General features: G+C 40.1%; 2 protein-coding genes across 2 annotated transcripts; one reads left to right on the plus strand and one right to left on the minus strand.

Annotated features, from left to right (window-relative positions):
- Nucleotides 1-499: 499 nt before the first annotated feature.
- Nucleotides 500-1,291, minus strand: LOC134500514 (collagen alpha-1(I) chain-like). The gene has a single exon (XM_063307848.1). The coding sequence runs from the start codon at nt 1,289-1,291 to the stop codon at nt 500-502; it is 792 nt and encodes a 263-aa protein (XP_063163918.1).
- Nucleotides 613-16,389, plus strand: VDAC2 (voltage dependent anion channel 2). Its single transcript, XM_063307677.1, is given in 10 exon segments — nt 613-752; nt 3,932-4,003; nt 6,299-6,348; nt 7,512-7,664; nt 7,746-7,798; nt 8,669-8,896; nt 10,318-10,468; nt 13,286-13,343; nt 15,832-15,893; nt 15,895-16,389. Coding segments are annotated over 9 exon segments (924 nt in total). The 5' UTR covers nt 613-752; nt 3,932-3,936; the 3' UTR covers nt 15,997-16,389.
- The last annotated feature ends 1,468 nt before the right edge of the window (nt 16,390-17,857 follow it).

Raw genomic sequence — 17,857 nt, forward strand, 5'->3', positions numbered from 1 at the left:
CTAACAGCCAGGCTCGCTCATTCCTCTCTCGTGCTTCAGGGTACTTTAGTTTCCAGCACTAAATGGACATTGCTGTATTTCTCGGGATTTTTGCAACCTCATCTCACGCAGCTTGAGTAGATAGGACTGGCTGTTTAGATCTGCCTTTTAACTGCTGCTTTCTTTCGTGCAGTAATTATATTCAGAATCATTAAATAACGTATTATGCACGCCGTTGCCAGAATGAAATCCGGACGTTGATAAAAACGCGCCACGAAACGCTGAGCAGTCACGCTAAACCGCTAGCTCCTTCGCCCTGACTGCGCATGCGTGCCGGCGCCCGACTTGCCGGGCCCCTTTCTATCCGCGCCCGGGTCCCCCTCCCGCTTCCCCCCCAAAACCCCGCCTCCTCCCTGCTTCCCAGAAGGGCTGTCTAGATCCATGCCTGACTGAATTAGGCGGCTTCCTCCACCCGCCCTCTCCTTCTTTCGCTTTCTGGGTGGGCTCGACTTCTCCCATTTCAATATCTCATGTCCCCTGGAGGGGCGCCGAGCGAAAGCCGGCAGCAGGAAAGGGGGAGATTCTCTCCGGCGCCAACGGGGGCAGCCCCCCCATCGTTGCGGGGTCCTGGCCCGCGGCGAGCGCGCGGCGTCTCCTTCACTTCGCCCTCCAGTGCGGCCTTCGAGAGGAAGCGGAGAAGCGGCGGCAACAGCAGTGCGCGCGCGCCTGTCTGAGAGAGAGGCTCCCTCCTCGCCCCTTCCCTGCCCGGACAGGTAGGCCAGCAGGGGCGCCGGCCCTCGCCGTTGCCAGGGTAACGGCGGGGGGGCCTCTTGAGGGGCTCGTGACATTTCACCGAGCGGCGGCTCCTCCGAAGACTCTCCGGCCCTCCTGAAACAGCCTTGCGGAGTAGGCCAGGCCGCCCTTGGACTCCCCGCTCTCCGGCCTCTCCGGGGTGGGTGGGGGGTAGGGTAGGGGGGCGGGTTTGGGGCGGGGGGGAGCCAGGGCTGGGCCCGCCGGGCACGTGGCCCGGAATGGCCGACCCGCGGCGCGTCCTGTGGGAAGCCGGCTTCCGCCTCGGGGCCGCCTTTTCCCTGCCTCCCGTGTGTCCGGTGCCCTGCCCTTCCCGAGGGGCGGCCACTGGCCCCATGGGCCTCTCCGGAAAGCCCTGGAGAACTTGGGCGAGACGGAACGGCCCCCGAGAAACGAATCCGCGTCTAGGCAGAGGGCCTTGGTGGGCAGGGGGTTCCTGCAAAGGCGGTTCCTCGGAGCGAAGGCGCGCGCCGCCCTTTCCCCGCTGCCCGCGGGGCCTCATCGCGGCTCCTCTCGGGGGACGGACGGGCCCCGGCTGCTCCTCGCAGCTCCTCTCAACCTCCCGCCTCTGTTTGTAGGGCAGGCAATTGCCAGGGCCGTTGTAGGAAGGACTTCCGAGCAACCGGCTGCGAAGCCGCTGCCCTGGGACAGCTGCCTAGATAGTCTGCCACCTTAAAGGATTTTATTATTATTTTTAAGGCTGCTAGCCAGGAGGTGGGAGGGTATCGCTCCCACTTTATTTTCGCTCCCTTCCTGCCTTTTTTTTACTTTTTTCTTCCTTTTGGTATTTGGGCCGCAGATTCCATTCCTGCAAGCCATCCCTTTGCAAGGGAGGAGGGCGTGCCCCGAACACGCGGGTGTAGTAGATGCTAGAGGCAGAGATAAGAGGAAGAGAGCAGGATTGTGGCTGGCTGTAAGATGGCCGCGTAGAGGATTGCACTTGGTAACGGTGTGCCTGTGAGTTGGGTGGCTTCTTTTTTTCAAATCTGTCGCCGAAAGGGCCAGACTCACGGCCTCTGCCTGGAGCCGAAGCCGGTTCCCCAAACAAAGGGGTGCTTTGGTTTGTAAGAGGAGTCACACAAATATTCTCAAATGTAACAATGAAAAAAATAATGCAACTGTTGAAATGGTCTGTAAGAGTTACTAACCTTAACTTTAATGTAATCTCCCCCTTCCCCATTTTATAGATACTCTAAATTGGACTAAATAGCTATGAATTTTAATCCAGCATGTCAGCGCCCACCAAGACGTAAGTAGGGAAAGATGTAAGGATGTTGAAGTAATTTAACAATTTTATAAGCTATGTTTAGGTTTGGAGGGAAGACTAATATCTAATAGAGGCATAATTCTTAGTTTAACTTTGACAATATTAGTTACTCAAAACAAATCTAGGACCATCTTAAATGAGTATTTTAAAGGAAATGTCTGGGTGTTTCTCGGTATGATTTATTTTAATATTTCAAGTTATAGATACTTGCAGAGTTTTCTAACAATTCCTTAAGAGTGCTTTAAGATGAGGTTGTGGAGACATTTCAAAGAAGAACTTAAGGGAAAGGCACAACATAATTATGCAACTTACCTAATTAAAGATATAATTAGTTTTGCTTGCTCTTGAGCTTACATTTGGTATTTACAAATTGATTTTCCCCCTCTTAACATTCTGTTTCTAGAAGTCAGTACATAACCAAAATTGGGAAGTACAGCTGCTTCTCTAATTTTTTTTTTTGTAATTATTTAATTTGGTACATCTTGTTTTTTGTTTGCAAATATTCATGTTTATAAACCAGTGAACATCTCAGGATGGTAACAGAAGGGAAGGAGAAAAGAAATTTTATGGTTAGGAGTTACAATAAGCTAATTGGACCCATTTTTTAGTCTTATCTTCTAAGAAATAAATAATTTTAGGATATGAAAAGCCATCCCATTTAAATGTGGAAATAGAACATACTGATATTTTTATAATACTTGCTAGAAAATATAAATACTGCTAGATATATGTATAGGTTGAATTTTTATGTCATGGATAATTATTTGTAGGGCTGTATGTTGATTTGAAATAATTCAGAAAAGGTGCTTTGGAGAGTGCAGGAGCATAAATATTACACCTGCCTGCAGCACATTAAAGCACCCGTGTTTTGGGGGGGCTTGCATGGCTGCTGTCTACAATCACCATATGATTCCTGAAGAAGATATGACTGCTTTAAAGAGTTGTGGGCAGGAGCTATATTCCCAGTCCCATATGTTCCAAAGTACCTTTTGGAATTGAATCTGAAGCCTTTGAATTTGGGTTGGTTTTATACCCTTGGAACTGGAGGATATTTCTTTTAAAAGTGTATTTTATGTCTTTGGAATTGGAGATTAATTCTTTCAGACTTCTATCAGTCAAAGCATTAACTGAATTTTAAACTACTCCTGCAATGGGAAATTTGATTTGAGTAGAATCTCATTGATTTGTTGCTGAGTAGAAAATGATTGGTTTAATTTGCTGTTGTGCTTAAAAACTAAATGATGTGTAAAAAGCAAATATTTTCAGGGCAGAGAGAAGTGATATTTTAATATCTGAATATTAGGATTTGAAGAACAGATGTGGTATATTAAAACATACTCATCCTAAATGTAACATCAGACTTATGCTGCAAGTTTAATAACATTGCAGTTAGTTTTTTTGTCCATGATTTGAATGTCATGGATTTTCAGTATTCTTCAGCGCTTCTGTATATAGCCCAGATTCATCAACAAATAAGCAGATCTGTTAACGTACAAACTTCGTAAGTAAAGAGGATATTGGATTTTACTTGTATTATGTGAATAAGTTTGCAGTTATCAAGATCTGGAAAAAGTTGTAGCCAACTAAACATGTATTTCTTTCTAGTTGAGGGAAAAACCCAAATGTGTTGATCTGGAAGAGTATGGCTTGATTATCTGGGGAGCTGGTTTGAACATCTTAATCTGTAGTTCCTAGTAATGAAAAATACAGAATGCTGGACTACCAAGGCCATTTTGCGGCATCTGAAACCAATTTTCTTTTTAAAATATGTAGACTAATAATGTCTGTAAATTTTCTGTGTAGTTGCCGTAGAAATAATTATTCTGCCTGTTCTCTTTTTGCAGTACTAACATATTCATTACTATGTTTTCATAGCGCCCATGGCTATTCCACCAGCCTATGCGGACCTTGGCAAGTCTGCTCGAGACATCTTCAACAAAGGATTTGGTATGAATATTTGTTTAGGGAGAATGTTTGAATAGGCAGTTGTCCTGACCCTAGCATAACACTGTCTTCATACTGTTTTTGCCAGTAAACCCCAATCCATATTACTTAGTTCCTTTTTCCTGTAATTGCTATTGAATTTTTGTAATAGATGTGCTCAAGCCAGTTTGGATGAAGACAGTTTTTTGCCTTTTTACTTCAAAATAAGATTTGCCATTCTTAGAATAGGGAAGTTCTATGCAGGATCAGAAGATAAATAGAAATACTTGTGATTATAATAGTCAACCAGTAGGGATGTGGAAAACCTAATATTTTAGCAGCTTAGTGTTCTGAAAAACTGGAATGTTGTATTTCTCTCTTGGACCACATCACCCTGGCAATTTTATAGAAGTGGTTTCTGGAGTTTTGCCTTGGTCCAGAGAAAAACAACATACTGGACTGTTTTAGATGCTTCACTGCTTGGATTTTTTATTTTTTATTTCTATTTATAGTATTTTTTACTGTATTTTACTTTTTGTATTATTGTGATGGTTTTAATCCATTGTTGTAAACTGCCCAGAGGCCTCTGACGGGAGGAGATGGGCAGGGATAAATTAGACAGATAGATAAATAAAATGAGAGTTCTGTGGAACACTCATTCCTGAAGAAGTAGATTTTGCATGCACCAGCAATTGTTAGTGCTTTAGATTTTCACACTTAGTTGGGGTAGGGAAGCTGAGGCCCCAAGACCATATTTAACCCCTAGGGCCTGCTTTGATCCCTATTACTAGAAATAGATACCATGCTTTCTCTCCATTTGGAGACAGATAAAAACTAATGTAATCACTACAATACGCTTGCAGTTTATAGTCTACAAAATAAAAAGTGCTCCAAAAATCCTCCAAACCAAAGAGAAAAAATCAACCAAAGGGAAGAACCAACCCACTGTAGCCCTCAGCTTCCTCAAAAATATTAAATATAGCCCTGTGCCACCAAAAGGTTGCCCCTCCCCCTGAAGTATAGGGATAGGCCTCTGAAAGAGTATATAGGTAATTGCTGCAGCAGAGTGATAGTTCTGTGTCCAACTTAAATGCTTTTTGTTTTGACTGGAGCAGGAGAGGGGCATTGTTGCTGATGTTCAGGTAGTGAACCATAATATCAAATGGAAGTTGTCAAAGCGGTGTCAGTTTTTCTTGATACTCGTGTGAGGAAGATGCCAGTTATCTGGTTACAGGAAAGAATTGGGGCTAGCTTATTGATCAACCTTGAATTTTTCAGTTCATTGCACTCTACAGCAGCTTTATCTCACAGTGATTTACACGTAAGAACTGAAAAACTGATTTATTTGCCTGAATCTAATGCTATAAGCAGTATAATATAATGTTAAAAGCAGTATATGGGAAGTGGAAAATTGATCTGTTTCTCTTTAAATGTTGGTATAAGATTCCTAACATTCACAGAATCTTGTAAAGATCTCTCAGTGTTCATTGTGAATGACATGTTTAGCCTGGCAGGGGAGAGAATTAAGAAATCTCCAAATACCACTGAGTCCGAGAAGAACTTTGTTTTTTGGTAGAGCTTCTATACATTGGTTGTCAAATGGAAATCTTTTTAATGATGCAATATGGAGACAGCTGTCTTCACTGTGCTATTAAAAACATTTACATCTGCACATCAACAGGTCTATACAGGGTAGCTGTCAACAGGTAGAGAATAAATTAGTAATCTGATTCCCATGAAAACATTCCTTAATGCTTGCCAGGATCCCTGCTTCATCTCTTTTACTTGAAAATTCAATTTAAAAATATATAAATGGAAAGGTGCATCCTGCCAATGTATGTGCCCCATAGGCATCCTTAAAAAATAAATAATGGTGGGTATGCCCCCTACCCAATAAAAAAAGACAAATTTAACCTATAGGAGTAGGGATTATTTTATAACCCATCAAATTGCTGGTAAGTTATGTTTGTGCCTACCCATAGCTTCTGCAGCAATTTTATGAGTGTCAGTGATATGCTCTCAAAACTCCGAATGTACTTGCCAGTCCAAAAAGAAATAGGGGTTTTCATTCCCTCAGTTGCAGTGGGTGCAGTTTCAGAGTTGATAAGAAAATAGGATATTCACTATCTTAAATCTTCGGTTTTCTCTGTTGGTTAGAATGTATGTGTGTCTGTTTTAAGTTCTAAAATCAAAGCTACATTAATAGTAGTAGTAGTGCAACCAGGAAAAGACTATTCTAAAATTTCTGAAGATTATACTTGGCTAAGTTATTAATTACTTGAAAGACTGGCATATTGACTTCAGTTTTATTTTGTCAAGGTTTCGGCCTGGTGAAATTGGATGTAAAAACTAAATCCACAAGTGGAGTGGTAAGTACTTAAGTGTAATAGTAAGTAATAATGGCTAGGTGATAAAATGATTTATCTTTTATCCAGAGAGGGGGTGCTTCAGCTTTCCTAGGTGTCTGAATCTCAGGGAGCAGTACCTAGCATGAGAGGCAGCTTTCAAGAAACCTCTAGGAATATGAGAGGCTAAAATTGGTTCCCCAGGGCATTCTGTTTCTCAGCTGTTCTCATTTTCCTTCAGAATTAGACAATTCAGGTAGATGGAAATGAAAGGGGAAAAGAATGTTTCTTAAACTTGTCTAATTCTCATTCCGCTGTCAGGTCAGAATGTGTGCCCTATGCCCATTCCTTTTCCTCCTGTGCGGGTTTCTTCTCATTCTTTCCTGGTCTGCACTAATCATAGTTAAAGTGGTGTGCTAATCGGGCAAATTAAAGTTAACCATAATTTCAAATAACATTCACAAATCTTGGGCTGTATGAGCACAATTCGGTTGTTATGGCAATTGCAGTTAGAGCAATCCAGTAATAGGTTGTGGAACATTCTTCTTACTTTCCAACTCATGGTTGGGAGTGAGTCTTAATTTAAGCCAGGATGTTTATTATTATTGATTATTATTATTATAAATCTTAACTTGGGCCCCAAATAATTTAGCTTTTGTATTGTGATTATTCAGACATAATGCTTTGTAAGAATAAGTTTGCACAGGCTTCAGGCATGTTCCCTATGTCCTCAGTAACTTCTGATACTGGTCTACAGTTCTGTTGGAAGAAATAAACCACATTTTATTACAAACATGGACCAGAAATTACCATTGTGGAAAAAAGTAGGAGGGAGGTGTGATCCTGAGGATTTTACTTACATTCTTGGACTACCAAACTCTGCTTTAGAGTAATGTGTGATTGGTCCGATCCTGGCTATTTTCTGCTCTACATTTGACAGGAGTATATGTTGTCCGAGGTTTTTATAAAGTATGTGCACTAGTGACCTTTAACATAAACAAATGGGTGTAGAGTATCTGATTCTTCCAGATTGTTACTGAATTGTAATAAAAAGATGATGAAATGAAATGAAATGGAGTTGAATCAGACTACCGGTCAAATGATGAGTATTAGATTCTTACGTCTCCTCTTGGCATCTGTGCTTTCATTTGTTAAACAAAGAATATCTTTCTCTGTTGCTTTGCTAGGAATTCGCAACATCTGGTTCATCCAACACAGATACAGGGAAAGTGAATGGAAGTTTGGAGACCAAATACAAGTGGGCTGAGTATGGTGTGACTTTCACAGAAAAATGGAACACAGATAATACTCTGGGGACAGAAATGGCAATTGAAGATCAGGTAACTGAGTTTAGATTTATAGAGAAATTGAAGAGGGGATGCAGATAATTCCTAGCTAACTTTTTTTTCCCCCTAAACTAGATTGCCAAAGGTTTGAAGTTAACATTTGATACAACTTTCTCGCCAAACACTGGGTGAGTTTTCTCTGTTACTCTTGTCTTGGCACATTCCAGGTAGGCAACATCCAAAGTGAGAAAAGGATTAACAAGGAAAATTTGAAAAGAATGTTAGTGGCTTATGATTTATGATGAGGTTAAAATAATACTCACACGACATATGGATATTTGCCTTAGCCTCTGGTTTCCAAGGCAGAAACAGAATTAATGTCAAAAACCAGTTGATCCAAGACAGTGATTTCCAGTCATGCATAACTGACATTAATGTTAACCCTTGAAACTTCTATATCCAGTTGAAATATCTAGCTTCCTTTCTATAGCAGTAGGTATAAAATGTAGTGGGTATATTTTTCTTGGGTAAGAATAAGGGAAGAAGTCTGTCTGAATTGAATTGCTTTGATTTCTACATTCTGGGCTATTATACAGGGTCACTTTTTATATCATTCACATTTGGTTTTAGTGTCTGCCCGGCTTATGGAGAGAAATAATGGTGCATATATATTTTTATATTATATAAATGGTGTGCAATTTGTCTAGGTTGGCTCTCAGGATCATTGATTGATCCAGCTAGCTCAATTTGTTGTGACAGCTGGATGGAACTCTCTTCAGTTTTAATTTTTTTCTCTTAGTCCATCTTAGACATGCCATGGCATTGAGTAACTTAAGCCCCTCATCATTGGGTTTGTGAATATGAAGTAAACATCCTTTGACCTTCTTGTCCCTTAAGTATGTTGACGCCATTGTTTTCTGAGGGCAGTTCCGTTTTATTTGTCCACAACTCAAGAGAAGCTCTAGGTGGGCTTTTCTTATTTCTTTGCTAAAAATTAGATGTGGGTTTTTATACATCAGAAGGAAAAACAAATCTTACTGAAGAATTTCTCTTTGCAGAAAGAAAAGTGGCAAAATCAAATCTGCTTACAAGCGTGAATGCATAAACCTTGGGTGTGATGTTGACTTTGATTTTGCTGGACCTGCCATCCATGGCTCGGTTGTCTTGGGCTACGAGGGCTGGCTCGCTGGTTACCAAATGACCTTTGATAGTGCCAAATCCAAGTTGACAAGAAATAACTTCTCTGTGGGATACAAGACCGGAGACTTCCAGTTACATACCAATGTGTAAGTTTTGAACTAAGTGCAACCATATTGCTATTCACAAAGACACCCAGAAAATTAAACGTCTCTCTTGGGAAAGTAGTGTCCCTTTGTTGGAGCTGTGATATCCTTGAATATGCCTATAGTATGTAGGGGCTTAATTGCTGAATGCTTAATTATCAGAAAGGGTGATCAACATCATGATTAGTAAGATGAGTAAATTCAATCATATGTTCTCATGTGGTTAGCCAGAAGCACAAAGAAGCTGGTTGGTTCCTCCTGTCAGTAAGAGCAGCTAAAGAAAACATGGGAAATCCTGCTGTGGTTTGCCTACCAGGGATCTTTACTTTTTACCTCGAACTAATGCTTTATTGTGAACCACTTCTGGATTTTTTAAACTGAGAAGCAGTACATAATTCTTTTAAATCAATAGGGTATGAATTGCAGCTGGGGCTTCAACTTCCAATTTATTAGGGCAGCAAGCTGCAGTTTTCCATGTCATGGTAAACAAACCATGAAATAAGCTTCAGTGGTTTGTTTTGCCTGGCAGAAGGAGCCTGAAAGAAGCAATTGATCTGCGTATTCCAGCATATTCTCATTCATGATATGCTAGAATTCTTCACATTTTCAAGTTACTGTGGCTGTAATTTTATGAGTTTGTTCACTTGGTATTCAGATGTATGTATTCATACACTGCATAAAAACTCCTGAAGCGTTGAAGGCTTTTATAACTGGGCAGATTGAATAAACACAGACACGGCAATTTCAGTTACTTCAATAGAGCAAAAGGCTCGTATAGAAGATAGGTTTTTGTTACCTAAAAGAAACTGGCTAACAGGTTGAGCTCATAACCCATACAAGGAAAATATTGTTGTATTTAATTTCTAGTGCATATATGTCTTCTGGCTTTGCTCTCAAGTGATTGTGCATTTATGAGTGTAAGTAGAACTTAAAAATCTGCATAGTATGGATCTGTACGTATTTGGAAAAGTCCATGGCCTTGCCTTGACATAGTCATGAAATGAGTGTTTGCAGACCTCTGCTTCTTCTTTCGCTGTCCTTTGAAAAGACTTTGTACGGGCTCTGCCCTGTTTGTTACATATGTCTATAGAATATAGGAAGTACCTCTATCCCATCCTGTTTGCATTTGCCTCTGCATGCACAGTTATTTGGTGCTGTCAGATTTTCTAGCAAAGTCTGGCAGCTGACCTGTGTGTGATACGTATCTATATAGAAATTCTGGGAAACTAGCATCATTGCACTAATGTTCTAAAACAGTTTTTATAAACTCTGCTGAGGAAAGATTTTGCCAGCATTTTTTTTACTCACAACTGATAAGTTAGTGGAGAAAATTAGAATAACTTGGTAAGGGGAAAATTAAGAAATCTTTTCATTTGAATATTTTTCGTTTTATCCCATCTTTTTGTTGCTAAAATATTTTTCAGCAATGATGGTTCAGAATTTGGTGGCTCAATTTATCAGAAGGTCAGCGAGAACCTTGAAACTGCCATAAATCTTAACTGGGTATCTGGCACCAATAGCACTCGTTTTGGAATTGCAGCAAAGTATCAGCTGGATCCTACTGCATCCATTTCTGTAAGTAAAACTTCTTACAATCCCAGTGCTAAATTAATTCCTCCTCAATTCATATTGAAAAGATCCCATCCCGACATGAAGCAGCTAGTGCACCTTTCTCATTCAAGGCTTGTACTTGGTTTAGATTTCTAAGTTGTCCAACTCCCAGCCTTGCTGGGTAGGTTTACTGACCTGAATAAAAAGTTTCAAGATGCCAAGGACTGAATTAGTGTCTGGGAACCATGGGGCTTTGCAAGCAGTTGTGGCTTTTCCTGTGGGCTCGGCCCTCTTGGCTTTTAATTGTTGATGGCAGGGAGCTACCTGCTCTGATAAGTTCTAAGAGTGATTTGGGATTACTGTGTGGAACGAAGAGTTCCTTGTTTCATTCTCCTATCTCTGCTGAATAATATTTGTCTTACGAAAATAACATGCCTTTATCTAAGCTTGTAATAAGGCAATGCCGATTACGAACGTTGAATGTTAAAGGCACTGTGTACCTTTCAAACATTTGGTAAGTTTCAGTCACCAATAAAAATGGCGACTAATAGTATCAGGTGTTTGGCAGCATTGAATTGAGATTCCCTGGAGTTGGGTGGACTCACCTTAGGTATGCCATTATCCTTTGAAGTTATATAAATTTAACATACCTGACTTCCATTGTAAATGTCAAGGTAAGAAACAATATTTTACTTTTCTATTAAAGCAACAGGAAAGTTTTTAAGACTGATTTTCATGCATCTCCATTTTGGGCTAGTGCTGAGTAGTGCCAATAATTTTCTCCTGTTTCACATGAGTCAGACAGACATTTTTGGGTAGCGGTGACTAGCAGTCAAAAACCTGTGGCTGCTTATCCTTGACTTTGTGATGCATTTTAAAAATGCAGTTTGAAGCCAGTTCAGAAGCAGTATCTCAACCATCTGCTTCCAGCTTAGAGCTAGCGAGGGTGGTAGAAATCGGCAGGCTTTCCTTGTGTGCGTGAACAGATGCCTGTTCCACCATCTGTTGAACACTTACACCAAGCTAATACAGTTGCACCACTCCCTTTACAGAGAGGCAGCGGCACTGTCCTATTTGGCAGTCAGTTGTATCTGTTTCTTCCCTATAACATGAAGCCAAAGAGAAGGAGCAGAAGTTGGTTGTACATGCAGCGGACCCAGAGCTAAGACTGTGGACAGGAGATGTTGGGTCAGGAGAAGATCTGGGGCTTACTCTTTCCCTTTGCAGTTCTGGTGTTGGAGACGAATTTCAGGGTCACTTTGTTCACCAGAGTTTGGCTGACTTCTTGCATTGTCATGGGGTATATACATGCAAGATACTCCAATCAAGGCTGGAGGTTGCCTTTTTCATTTGATGCTTTCTTTACTGGGGGAGGGATCACCGTAAAAGGATACTGAAACAGGATCAAATGTTTTGTCACTGTCAGTCCAGAAAAGATAGAGAATAAGATAATGCAAACATTAAACTTCCTCTAAGTGTTATCTTAAAATAATTAGATTGAAATTAGAAGCAACAATACTACGGTTTACAGCGTCCAGGTTATTTTTCAACTGCAGTTCTGAGGCTGATCTTAATGTATAACAAATAAATAGAAGGTTGGAAACATTATGACCTCAAAATTTTTGAAGCTCACGACAGTTCTGCATTCCGAACAATACCTACCTGGTTTCAGGCTTTGTTCCTGAATCTAAAACAAGATCCCTTTAACTTTTCAGAGCTTGGGACAAAATAGGGTTATTTTGATCCACATTGTTTCAAATGTTCTGGTATCCTGTGGTCGGCTCCTTTTAAAAAAAAACAAAACAAATCCTAAATACAGAAACTGTGTGTTATTAAATCAAGTAGCAAACAAATCACATCCCTGCTGTCATTAGCAACTTAAGGAAAGAGAGTGACCACATGAGAGATTAAAATGTACTTTAAAAGAAAAGTTATGCTATATGTTGAATGGAACCATCTGCTACTCTGTTGTTGCTGGTATAGCTGTTTTTTGCAGGTATATGTTGCAGAAGGTGTGTTCGTTGTTTATATTGTTTACTGTGGGTATTCTAAAACTGTTCATAATTCTTAAAAAAAAAAATCTATGGCCAATTTTTAGATTGTGCCATTGATGGCATTCAGCATGGACTAGTAGTGTGTGCAAATTAAGGTTTTGGGGATGGAATAGTTGCCCATTTGGAGATAAATACCACAAACTACTTCCTGTTCTGGAAAATTTAATCTGGAAAACTATCAAACCATTCCCATAACAACTGGATCTTCTTGGTCCAGAAGAAAAGCAGAAAATTCCATCCTGGGAATTCTGTCCTGGAAACTTTGAACATACAGGAGCAACAGTTTATGACTTACCATTCAGTCTACTTGAGAACTTTTGAGAGTTTCATGTGATGACTTACATTAATTTGAGAAGGGGAGGAATCATGCTTCAACCCGACAAGAACTGTCCCATTGATAGGCATCGTGAGGCATGCCACTCTCATGCCCACAAGAGCAAAGGTATGCGTTAATGAGGACCTGAGAATGTACATTCCAGAATAAGTTTTGGCCCAATCCAGATTATATTATTCACAAGCCCAGGAATAACACTTCATAGAATTGACATAGAATGGTATTTGACTGGTTGCTTGATATTTGCTATTCCTAGTGGCCCAAAGCTTATTATGGGATGTAAACATCCAGTTCTTTATTCGTTTATATCTAAAGCAAGCAAAAATGGGTGGAGAGATATGTGTGTATTGCAAATACGGTAAACTGCAGTCTTATTTTTACTGGATTCTGTAGTTATCTTAAAAATGATAGAATTGAAAGAAGGATGTTATTTTGCTTGTCATTGCTTTGCAGACAAAAGTGAACAACTCTAGTCTAATTGGAATTGGCTACACCCAGTCCCTGAGGCCAGGTAAATATTTGCTAAAATGTGACACAGCACTTTCAAAAGGGATTTATTTTGATTCAATATGACAGTTTTAATTTCCCTATTTGAGAAGCTCTGGCAAAGCTGGATATAGATGTTGACCAGTATTTAAGTGTAATAGCTGTTAATCTATAAATAGGTTTAATATATTTATGTTAAATGCAGCTTATGTTTAAAGACAGCAAATACTGATCCATTTGTTTGAAGAGCGTTTCTTGTATGATGTTTGTTACCAGAAAGTGGGTAATTATTATGTGAAGGCACGGGAAAGAGGGCAGTTTTTCTCCTAAGACCTTTTTGTTGTTTTCTATTGTATATGTCCTTATGTGTTTAAAAATTAAATATAGAATAGTTAAGAAAAATGGCCATATGTTGCCACCCAGCTTTTGCTCTCTGAAATTTTTTCTAAAAACTATGTAGTGGGAAAACTATTTACAGCTCTAGTTCATCACATTTCTGTGCAAGTTGCCATACAGGACAACCCACAGCTGTAAGGACAGGAGTGCACTTCTTCCATCAGAGAACCTTGCTCTTTTTACAAGAAGCAGTCCTTTGATCACTGCTTTGTTTCCTCTTGACTTAAAGGAGGGTGGATCTGTTCCCTACTAGGCACCAGAACTGGGGCAGATATTTCACAAGAGTATTTATATTTCTGAAGGAGGCTAAAGAAAATATTGCAAATATTTCTGTCTCTGTTCCTTTTCAAGAATTAAAAAATACCATTGCTTCAAGGTTTCCCAGAAATGTTACATTTCTAATAAATGCTTTGTAAAACATTTAGAATTTGAAATGCTGTGTTTTATGCTCAAAACATTTGTAAAACAACTGGAAATTTGTTTTGGGGAGCCAGTTTGGTCTAGTGGTTAAGGCACCAGGCTAGAAACCAGGAAACTCTGAGTTCTAGTCTTGTCTTAGGCATGAAAGCCGGCTGGGAGACTTTGGGCCAGTCGCTCTCTATCAGCCCAACTCACCTCACAGGGTTGTTGTGGGGAAAATAGGAGGAGGAAGGAGTATTAGGTATGTTCACCGCCTTGAGTTATTTATAAAAATAATAAAGGCAGGACAGAAAATAAATTAAAAATTAAAAAATAGCCCATTTCAAATGCGAAACCCCTGTTTTGAACTCAAAGTGGGGTCCTTTGAATTTGAAATGCTTGCATATGCCCAATTCTGATTCTTATCCCTGAAAGATGATAAAAATTGCAAACAACCAGAGAAATACCAATTAAAGTAATGCTGGTAAAGTGGGATGTTTCAGGTTTTAGCTTTATGGAAAACATCAAAAATGTTAGTATCCACAAGTACGTAATACTTTCTACAAGCCGTCATCATCTGATGTTAATTTCCACAATGCTCAGTTGTACAGAGAGCTAAACAATCACTACTCAACGCAAAATTCATGGAAACTAGAATCCATGGAGTGGTCATGGAGAGGTGCCAGACACTATAGAAGTTTACATGCAAACTTCAGTTTGCCTTGCATTGTTGTAGGCAACGGTGTGAAAATTTAATCACATAACATATTTCAGCTAAAATGCAAGAAGTTCATTCTAATCACCACCTCTATACTCTCTTCAGTGTCTTGTTCTAATACCAAGATTTAATCCTGTTTTTCCTCACTGTGATGATAACCTCTGCTGGGGGCAGTACTGCCTCTAACTGCAGGAGGAAAGTCATGATTGCTCATCTTGACAAAATAGTGTTATATGCACACAAAACGAATAGTGTTCTGTGCTGGGGAAATACTTTTGTATAAAGAAATGTTCTAAAAACTCTGAGCCCTGAATTCTGAAATAACAGACTTACAGTTAGATTTATTATTCCAGCGAGGATAAGGGTCTTGCAGAATTCTATGGTGTATTTCTCCTTAGTGTAAGGGTAGGTAGGTTTTCTCTGGAGGCTGTACACTTTTAAGTTTGATCTCTGGAGAAAGGACTGCAGAAACCTTGGCACATGGTGATACTGGTGGAGTGGATAGGTCAACATTTTTGGCCCTTCTCCTTCCCTCCATTTTTGGGTGTGTGTGGTTCATACAACCTAGGTGCACTAAGTCTCCTACAACAAATGAGGGTGTGGGGGGGAGGTAGGTATGGTTGTAGTGGCCTTTCTGTTAGATTTTGGGCACGTGGACATGGATAACTCCTTCAGTGAATTGATGTTATAATTCTTTTGTGTAAGCTACCAGGGTCTCAGTAGTGTGTGGAACTTAGTAAATATGCTGGCAAGAACACTTACTGATAACTGAAGAGCTGGAATTCTTTCAGGCAATTTTGTGTATCCCAAAGAGATACTAAGGTTTTTTTTCCCTGGGAGGTCCCTTGAGTGGAACTTACAGGCTGAAGAAAAGCATTGAAAGAAAACATCAAAGTGAGGGGAGACTAGAAGGGTGAATCGCGGTAGACCGACAGGTTTGGCCAAAAGTGCCAGCTGATAGACCTGATGGAACCTGCTTTTAATTGTGCTTTGCCTGCAGGTGTGAAGCTCACGCTGTCTGCCCTAGTCGATGGAAAGAACATCAATGCTGGTGGACATAAACTTGGGCTTGGCCTGGAATTGGAGGCTTAAAGGTGTGAAGAAAGCTGCTGCAGAAAATGGGATATCGGAAGAATATGGCCTTAAAAATGTAATTCCAGTATGACTTGGAGGGTTTTTTTCCTCCTCAGTGGGATGCCCTAGAACAAGAGCTGTATTAAGAATATTTAGGCAGTTCCTTGTTAGCTGGTTTTTAGTTAAATTGGTTCTCTATCTAGTTCTCAATTCTGCATTAGTGCAGTAACTACACAATACATTATTTAAATGTATTTAACTGTTCAATGCGGTGCCCACAAATAATGAAATAGACTTTATGAAACCTGTACAAATGTGTGCATGTTATGTTTCTTTTAGCACATGGTCTAGCCATTGAAATAACAAAATGGATCAATGGATACTCTGAAAAGTGAGGTCAACAATTTTGTTAAATCACCTTAATTAGAACTACCTTTGGTATCCCAAGGCAATTCAGAATTATGAATAAACAAATACACACACATGCTCGTGCCTCCAGATATGTTAAGTTATTGAAATGTAAAGCTGAAATCAGCCTTTAAGATTTGCTTGTAAAGCTGCCTGTAATTCTAAGTACATCTTAGCTTTTTGGTGTTCAGTTATTTCTGTTAAGTGCAGTTTGCTTAAGCTGTTTATGTCCACTCTGGGGATTTTTTTAACTGGGCATTGTTTGGTGACACTGCTACGATCTTTGGAAGCAGCTAGTCTCTGATTTAGATTAGATACACACAAGAATTCAACACAGAGTCCAAGAACACAACAAAGGGGAGTAAGTTATTTCTGCTGAAGTTAATATCTTTAGAATTTAAAAGTAGTATTTCTGGTTAGTGCCTAGAGATTCATATGTGTTATCTAGGTTGATAGCCTGTGAGGTCAGGTGGTCGTACTTCCCAACTGAACATTAGCCATGAAGCCAAGAGTGGCTTGACTAAAACCTCTGAGCAGTGAATTTGTGGCAAAAGAATTTCTGATTTGTTCATTGATACTGTAGCCATTACATTAACCCACTACCCCTGAATTGATCATGGGTATGAATGCCCACCTTGCATAATCTTGGCCAGAAGTGGCCAGGTCGTCCTAAGCCTTGACAACTGGTGGTATTTTCCCTCTAATTGCGGGCAGCCGTAGCTGAGTACTGATCGAGTCACATGTGAGTTTAACTCTGACCTTCCATTAACCAGAGGTGGAGAACAAACCAAAGTAGGTCGCTGCTTAAATCTGGGCTGCTTCATTTGACTCTCTGCTTGATAACAGGACATCTGTTCACTGTTATCTAAATTTTGGTCTTTGTCCTCTATTGCCATGTTCTTAAATTATTCTCTAAGACTTCTATGTGCATTTTAAAGTGGCCATCTTTATACTAATGGCCTCTGCCATGCTAGGAAGAATTCTGGTGTAGTTCCCAATCCTTTGCTTTCACCAAAGCATTCTTCCCAGGTTTTGTTGTTGTGTGGGAGACTGCTGTGTATATGCCTAAATGGGTAAAATGGAGTGTTTCATATTCCGTTGTCCAATGCTTCCTGCCATATTATTGACAAGTAGCTAAGCATCATCCCCTTATCGCAGGAGAGCGTGCTGGGGGAGCTGAGAATAGTCGGTTGCCAGAATTGGCATATTATGTGGTTGAGGCAAACTTTGAACTAGGGACCTCTCTATGATGCTTGAGAGCATATAACTATTTAAAATAAAGCCACTTTGTTTCCGTGTTTCTTATTTCTAATGTCAATGCTAAAAAAAAAAAGATTTTAACTTATGAGCTGATGTATGTTTTTTGGCAATCATATTTCCTATCAGCTGTGTTTTTTTCTGATGTCTACATGACACATCATGGTTTAGCAGGGCTACAGCATCATTCAAACAGCGTTTAGGCATAAACCACTCACTGGCTGGGTTTGCACAACACATGAAGGGAAAGCGAATGAATTACAGTTTAGTGCTGTGTGTGAACGTCG

This window comes from Candoia aspera, chromosome 6, assembly GCF_035149785.1.
Source record: "Candoia aspera isolate rCanAsp1 chromosome 6, rCanAsp1.hap2, whole genome shotgun sequence".
Lineage (NCBI taxonomy): Eukaryota > Metazoa > Chordata > Lepidosauria > Squamata > Boidae > Candoia > Candoia aspera.

Bases quoted from the DNA above. Each gene is read 5' to 3' on its own strand.
- LOC134500514 (XM_063307848.1), bottom strand. From the start codon at position 1,291: ATGAGGCCCCGCGGGCAGCGGGGAAAGGGCGGCGCGCGCCTTCGCTCC.